General features: G+C 39.6%; 3 protein-coding genes across 3 annotated transcripts; all 3 read left to right on the plus strand.

Moving 5' to 3' along the window:
* Nucleotides 1–432: 432 nt before the first annotated feature.
* On the plus strand, nt 433–4,031 carry LOC139369493 (asparagine-rich protein-like). The gene is made up of 2 exons (XM_071108739.1): nt 433–2,159; nt 3,836–4,031. The coding sequence occupies exons 1-2, from the start codon at nt 433–435 to the stop codon at nt 4,029–4,031; spliced, it is 1,923 nt and encodes a 640-aa protein (XP_070964840.1).
* On the plus strand, nt 4,028–4,942 carry LOC139369494 (asparagine-rich protein-like). Its single transcript, XM_071108740.1, has one exon. It carries the CDS (start codon nt 4,028–4,030, stop codon nt 4,940–4,942), a length of 915 nt encoding a protein of 304 aa, XP_070964841.1.
* Nucleotide 4,943: 1 nt separating this feature from the next.
* Nucleotides 4,944–6,509, plus strand: LOC139369495 (asparagine-rich protein-like). Its single transcript, XM_071108741.1, has one exon. It carries the CDS (start codon nt 4,944–4,946, stop codon nt 6,507–6,509), a length of 1,566 nt encoding a protein of 521 aa, XP_070964842.1.
* Nucleotides 6,510–8,592: the final 2,083 nt, after the last annotated feature.

The following is an 8,592-nucleotide window of genomic DNA, read 5'->3' on the forward strand; positions in this document are numbered from 1 at the left end:
GTGAGGGAGATCCCTATTAGTCCATTTAATACATTTTGCGAAACATACTAAAGTGTGTGTGCGTGTGTATGTTGCCTGGCCTGTGGCTTCACCAGGCTGTAAATAATGTGCTATAGAGATCATCTCCCATGCAGTAGCTAAGGCATTTAGCTCTTCTCTCTCTTTGCATTTTTTTCTCTCCTTGGCCATGGTAACCAGTATTCCATATAACAAACAGATGAGGATTTCTCATCACTGTTGTTAAATATGCATGCACAATATGTTGGACTGGGTCTTGGTTAGTGCTCTCTTTTTGTAAGAATCATTCAGTCAGAAATGTCCTCTACCTGCTGTTGTTTTGATGTGTTTGTATTTCTAGCTAGCTAACAATCCTGCTACAAAAGAGGAGAACATTGATGGGCCAAATGCTCCTCCAGTTTCCAGTTTCACAAGATGAACAAACAGATGAACAAACAAATGAACAGCAGGATGAAGAGCAAGATGAGCAGTAGGATGAAGAGCAAGATGAGCAGTAGGATGAAGAGCAATATGAGCAGTAGGATGAAGAGCAAGATGAACAACAAGATGAACAGTAGGATGACCAGCAAGATGAACAGTAGGACAAAGGGCAAGATGAACAGCAAGATGAACAACAAGATGAACCATAGGATGAACAACAAGATGAATCTCAAGATGAACAGTAGGATGAAGAGCAAGATGAACAGCAAGATGAACATTAGGGTGAACAGTAGGATGAACAGCAAGATGAAAAACAAGATGAACAAAAGGATGAACAACAAGATGACCAACAAGATGAACAGCAAGATGAAAAACAAGATGAACAAAAGGATGAAAAAAAAAATTAACAAGAAGATGAACAGCAAGATGAACAACAAGATGGACAGTAGGATTAACAGCAAGATGAACAGCAAGATGAAAAGTAGGATGAACAGTAAGATGAACAGCAAGATGAACAACAAGATGAACAGTAGGATGAACAGCAAGATGAACCACAAGACGAACAGCAAGATGAACAACAAGATAAACAGTGGGATGAAGAGCAAGATGAACAACAAGATGAACAACAAGATGAACCGCAAGATGACCAACAGGATGAACAGTAGGATGAACAGCAAGATGAACAACAAGATGGACAACAAGATGAGCAGTAGGGTGAACAACAAGATGAACAGTAGGATGAACAGCAAGCTGAACAAAAATATGAACAGTAGGACGAACAACAAGATGAACAACAAGATGAACAGTAGGATGAACAGCAAGATGAACAACAAGATGGACAACAAGATGAGCAGTAGGGTGAACAACAAGATGGACAGTAGGATGAACAGCAAGATGAACAAAAAGATGAACAGTAGGATGAACAACAAGATGGACAGTAAGATGAACAGCAAGATGAACCACAAGATGAACAGTGGGATGAAGAGCAAGATGAACAACAAGTTGAACAACAAGATGAACAGTAGGATGAACACCAAGATGAACAGCAAGATGAACAACAAGATGGACAACAAGATGAGCAGTAGGGTGAACAACAAGATGAACAACAAGATGAACAGTAGGATGAACAGCCAGATGAACAACAAGATGGACAGTTGGATGAACAACAAGATGAACAAAAATATGAACAATAGGATGAACAAGATGGACAGTAGGATGAACAGCAAGATGAACAACAAGATGACCAACAGGATGAACAGCAAGATGAACATCTATATGAACAGAAGGATGAACAGCAAGATGAATAACAAGATGGACAGTAGGATGAACAGCAAGATGAACAAAAAGATTAACAATAGGATGAACAAAAATATGAACAAAAATATGAACAACAAGATGAACAACAAGATGAACAACAAGATGACCAACAGGATGAACAGCAAGATGAGCATCTATATGAACAGAAGGATGAACAGCAAGATGAACAACAAGATGAACAGTAGGATGAACAGCAAGATGAACAGCAAGATGAACAACAAGATGAACAGTAGGATGACCAGCAAGATGACAAGCAAGATGACCAGCAAGATGAACAACAAGATGAACAACAAGATGAACAGTAGGATGAACTGCAAGATGAGCAACAAGGTGAACAGTAGGATGAACAAGAAAATTAACCTGAAGATGAACAGCAAGATGAACATCTACAGTGCCTTGCGAAAGTATTCGGCCCCCTTGAACTTTGCGACCTTTTGCCACATTTCAGGCTTCAAACATAAATATATAAAACTGTATTTTTTCGTGAAGAATCAACAACAAGTGGGACACAATCATGAAGTGGAACGACATTTATTGGATATTTCAAACTTTTTTAACAAATCAAAAACGGAAAAATTGGCCGTGCAAAATTATTCAGCCCCTTTACTTTCAGTGCAGCAAACTCTCTCAAGAAGTTCAGTGAGGATCTCTGAATGATCCAATGTTGACCTAAATTACTAATGATGATAAATACAATCCACCTGTGTGTAATCAAGTCTCCGTATAAATACACCTGCACTGTGATAGTCTCAGAGGTCCGTTAAAAGCGCAGAGAGCATCATGAAGAACAAGGAACACACCAGGCAGGTCCGAGATGCTGTTGTGAAGAAGTTTAAAGCCGGATTTGGATACAAAAATATTTCCCAAGCTTTAAACATCCCAAGGAGCACTGTGCAAGCGATAATATTGAAATGGAAGGAGTATCAGACCACTGCAAATCTACCAAGACCTGGCCGTCCCTCTAAACTTTCAGCTCATACAAGGAGAAGACTGATCAGAGATGCAGCCAAGAGGCCCATGATCACTCTGGATGAACTGCAGAGATCTACAGCTGAGGTGGGAGACTCTGTCCATAGGACAACAATCAGTCGTAAATTGCACAAATCTGGCCTTTATGGAAGAGTGGCAAGAAGAAAGCCATTTCTTAAAGATATCCATAAAAAGTGTTGTTTAAAGTTTGCCACAAGCCACCTGGGAGACACACCAAACATGTGGAAGAAGGTGCTCTGATCAGATGAAACCAAAATTGAACTTTTTGGCAACAATGCAAAACGTTATGTTTGGCGTAAAAGCAACACAGCTCACACCATCCCCACTGTTAAACATGGTGGTGGCAGCATCATGGTTTGGGCCTGCTTTTCTTCAGCAGGGACAGGGAAGATGGTTAAAATTGATGGGAAGATGGATGGAGCCAAATACAGGACCATTCTGGAAGAAAACCTGATGGAGTCTGCAAAAGACCTGAGACTGGGACGGAGATTTGTCTTCCAACAAGACAATGATCCAAAACATAAAGCAAAATCTACAATGGAATGGTTCAATAATAAACATATCCAGGTGTTAGAATGGCCAAGTCAAAGTCCAGACCTGAATCCAATCGAGAATCTGTGGAAAGAACTGAAAACTGCAGTTCACAAATGCTCTCCATCCAACCTCACTGAGCTCGAGCTGTTTTGCAAGGAGGAATGGGGAAAAATGTCAGTCTCTCGATGTGCAAAACTGATAGAGACATACCCCAAGCGACTTACAGCTGTAATCGCAGCAAAAGGTGGCGCTACAAAGTATTAACTTAAGGGGGCTGAATAATTTTGCACGCCCAATTTTTCAGTTTGTGATTTGTTAAAAAAGTTTGAAATATCCAATAAATGTCGTTCCACTTCATGATTGTGTCCCACTTGTTGTTGATTCTTCACAAAAAAATACAGTTTTATATCTTTATGTTTGAAGCCTGAAATGTGGCAAAAGGTCGCAAAGTTCAAGGGGGCCGAATACTTTCGCAAGGCACTGTATATGAACAGAAGGATGAACAGCAAGATGAACAACAATATGAACAGTAGGATGAACAGCAAGATGACAACAGGATGAACAACAAGATGAACAGCAAGATGAACAGCAACATGAACAGTAGGATGAACAGCAAGATGAACAGTAAGATGAACAGCAAGATGAACAACAAGATGAACAGTAGGATGAACAGCAAGATGAACCACAAGACGAACAGCAAGATGAACAACAAGATGAACAGTGGGATGAAGAGCAAGATGACAACAGGATGAACAACAAGATGAACAGCAAGATGAACAGTAGGATGAACAGGAAGATGAACAGTAAGATGAACAGCAAGATGAACAACAAGATGAACAGTAGGATAAACAGCAAGATGAACCACAAGACGAACAGCAAGATGAACAACAAGATAAACAGTGGGATGAAGAGCAAGATGAACAACAAGATGAACAGCAAGATGAACCGCAAGATGACAAACAGGATGAACAGTAGGATGAACAGCAAGATGAACAGTAGGACGAACAACAAGATGAACAACAAGATGAACAGTAGGATGAACAGCAAGATGAACAACAAGATGGAAAACAAGATGAGCAGTAGGGTGAAAAACAAGATGAACAGTAGGATGAACAGCAAGCTGAACAAAAAGCTGAACAGTAGGACGAACAACAAGATGAACAACAAGATGAACAGTAGGATGAACAGCAAGATGAACAACAAGATGGACAACAAGATGAGCAGTAGGGTGAACAACAAGATGGACAGTAGGATGAACAGCAAGATGAACAAAAAGATGAACAGTAGGATGAACAACAAGATGGACAGTAAGATGAACAGCAAGATGAACCACAAGATGAACAGTGGGATGAAGAGCAAGATGAACAACAAGTTGAACAACAAGATGAACAGTAGGATGAACACCAAGATGAACAGCAAGATGACCAACAGGATGAACAGTAGGATGAACAGCAAGAAGATGAACAGCAAGATGAACAAGATGAACAACAAGATGAACAGGATGAACAGCAAGATGAACCACAAGACGAACACAGATGAACAACAAGATGAACAGATGAAGAGAAAGATGAACAGGATGAACAACAAGATGAACAGGAAGATGAACAGTAAGTGGGATGAAGAGCAAGATGAACAACAAGTTGAACAACAAGATGAACAGTAGGATGAACACCAAGATGAACAGCAAGATGACCAACAGGATGAACAGTAGGATGAACAGCAAGATGAACAGTAGGATGAACAACAAGATGAACAGCAAGATGAACAGTAGGATGAACAGCAAGATGAACAACAAGATGAACAGTAGGATGAACAGCAAGATGAACCACAAGACGAACAGCAAGATGAACAACAAGATAAACAGTGGGATGAAGAGCAAGATGAACAACAAGATGAACAGCAAGATGAACCGCAAGATGAACAGCAAGATGAACCGCAAGATGACCAACAGGATGAGCAGTAGGATGAACAGCAAGATGAACAGTAGGACGAACAACAAGATGAACAACAAGATGAACAGTAGGATGAACAGCAAGATGAACAACAAGATGGACAACAAGATGAGCAGTAGGGTGAACAACAAGATTAACAGTAGGATGAACAGCAAGCTGAACAAAAAGATGAACAGTAGGATGAACAACAAGATGAACAACAAGATGAACAGTAGGATGAACAGCAAGATGAACAACAAGATGGACAACAAGATGAGCAGTAGGGTGAACAACAAGATGGACAGTAGGATGAACAGCAAGATGAACAAAAAGATGAACAGTAGGATGAAGAGCAAGATGAACAACAAGTTGAACAACAAGATGAACAGTAGGATGAACACCAAGATGAACAGCAAGATGACCAACAGGATGAACAGTAGGATGAACAGCAAGATGAACAGTAGGATGAACAACAAGATGAACAGCAAGATGAACAACAAGATGGACAACAAGATGAGCAGTAGGGTGAACAACAAGATGAACAACAAGATGAACAGTAGGATGAACAGCCAGATGAACAACAAGATGGACAGTTGGATGAACAACAAGATGAACAAAAATATGAACAATAGGATGAACATGATGGACAGTAGGATGAACAGCAAGATGAACAACACGATGACCAACAGGATGAACAGCAAGATGAACATCTATATGAACAGAAGGATGAACAGCAAGATGAATAACAAGATGGACAGTAGGATGAACAGCAAGATGAACAAAAAGATTAACAATAGGATGAACAAAAATATGAACAAAAATATGAACAACAAGATTAACAACAAGATGAACAACAAGATGACCAACAGGATGAACAGCAAGATGAGAATCTATATGAACAGAAGGATGAACAGCAAGATGAACAACAAGATGAACAGTAGGATGAACAGCAAGATGAACAGCAAGATGAACAACAAGATGAACAGTAGGATGAACAGCAAGATGAACAGCAAGATGAACAGCAAGATGAACAGCAAGATGAACAACAAGATGAACAGTAGGATGAACAGCAAGATGAACATCTATATGAACAGAAGGATGAACAGCAAGATGAACAACAATATGAACAGTAGGATGAACAGCAAGATGAACAACAATATGAACAGTAGGATGAACAGCAAGATGAACAACAAGATGAACAGTAGGACGAACAGCAATATGAACAACTATATGAACAGTTGGTTGAACAAGAATATTAACAAGAAGATGAACAATATCGTCCGCTTTTTTCCTCAGTAATTTGCCAGACCCAGGTGGCTTGCAATTGTTGATAGACAACAATCATTTTCTTACCTCTTCCACACTAACTTTAGAGAATGTAAAATGACAATGCTTGTCTTTCATAATTTGGTCAGTTTTACTTGGATGTGTAGTGTCAGCAGTTGTTGCTGCCATGTTATGCCTAAATTTGCTAATCTTGCCAATTAAAACATTATTAAAGTAGGTGGCAATATCAGTTGGTTTTGTGATGAATTAACCATCTGCTTCAAAGAATGTTGGAGCTGAGTTAGCCTTTTTTCACAGAATTTAATTTAAGGTGCCCCAAAGCTTTTTACTATCATTCTTTATTTCATTTATCTTGCTTTCATAGTGTAGTTTATTTGTATTTTTATTCAGTTAAGTCTCATGATTTCTCAGTTTGCAGTACGTTTGCCAATCGGTTGTGCAGCCAGACTTATTTGTCATTCCTTTTGCCTCATCCCTCTCAACCACAACATTTTTCAATTCCTCATCAATCCTCAGGGATTTAACAGTTTTAACAGTCGTTGTCTTAGTGGCTGCATGTTTATTAGCAACTGGAATAAGCAATTTCATAAATATGTCAAGTGCAACCACTACAAAACTTATTGTGTGACCTTTTATACACTATATTAGGCCCTGCCTTTAGAACTTTGGTTTTCCTAGATATGGCTACCATATTGTGATCACTACTTCCTATGGATTTGGATACTGCTTTCAAGCAAATGTCTGCAGCATTCGTAAAGATCTGATCAATACATGTTGATGTTTTAATTCCTGTGCTGTTTGTAACTTCCCTGGTAGGTTGACTGATAACCTGAATCAGGTTGCAGGCACTGGTTACAGTTTGATGCTTTTTATTAAGTGGGCAGCTTGATGAAAGCCAGTCAATATTTAAATCACCCAGAAAATATACTTCTCTGTTGATATCACATACATTATCAAGAATTTCACAAATGTTATCCAGACACTGACTGTTTGCACTTGGTGGTCTGAAGCAGATTGACACCAGAAAGGGCTTTAGGTGAGGCAGATGAACCTGTAGCCACATTACTTCATCAGTATTTAACATGAGATCCTCTCTAATATTTACAGGAATGTGGTTCTGAATATATACAGCAACACCTCCACCATTGGCATTTCTGTCTTTTCTATAAATGTTATAACCTTGTATTGCTACCATTGTATTGTCAAAAGTATTATCTATGTGAGTTTCAGAATATTTATGTCATCTGTTACTAGCAAATTATTGATTTCATGAACCTTGTTTCTTAAGCTACATACGTATATTAACGTGGGCTATTTTGAGCAATTTTCTTCTGGGATGCTTACTTGCTTTCTTTGCTTTACTGGGAAGCTTAGCAGCAGTAGATGTTGATGTCAGGTTCCCTATGTTAGTGTAGGGTGAGCTGCTCACAGTGGACTTCCTCCTAGGGCACACCGGCTTAGTGCTAACAGTATACATCTGGTTCATAGGCACATGATTACTGCATACAATAGCTGTAGGACCAGTAGAGGCATTCAGTGCAGTTAACGGGACATGCATTAGGTTACTTACATTGTGTCTACTGACTTCCCTGTTGTAATGAACAATTGCTGAAGCATTATGACAACTCTGTGTCACAATGGTAGGGATTAGTTGAGCTGGGATTGGGTCACTGATAAATCATTGTCTCAACGCAGCCTTAAAGTGCTGTGAAAGGATCCAGGATGACAAATGATTTGGATGGATCCCATCCTCCTTATAAAATGTATTTTGTTTCCAAAAGGTATCGAAATTGTCAACAAAAGTTACACCCATTCAGCTGCAATAATCACGTAGCCAGCTGTGAAGAGAAAGAATCCTGCTAAAGCTCAGCCCATCCAATCCATTACCTTGACAGGATGTCATATGGGGGTTGAGGGAACACCTGCTTAGCCCATCCAATCCAAAGCGGTTATTTAGTTAAGGGGGGGCTTTCTGCTCAGCCCATCCAATCCATTACCTTGTCAGGATGTCAAGGCAGGGCAGGGAACACCTGCCCTGTACGTCTCCTCTACTGCAGGTTACCCTTGCTTGGGTATCATTTGTAATAGCGTTGTA

Source organism: Oncorhynchus clarkii, chromosome 17 (assembly GCF_045791955.1).
Source record: "Oncorhynchus clarkii lewisi isolate Uvic-CL-2024 chromosome 17, UVic_Ocla_1.0, whole genome shotgun sequence".
In the NCBI taxonomy this organism is placed as follows: Eukaryota; Metazoa; Chordata; class Actinopteri; order Salmoniformes; family Salmonidae; genus Oncorhynchus; species Oncorhynchus clarkii.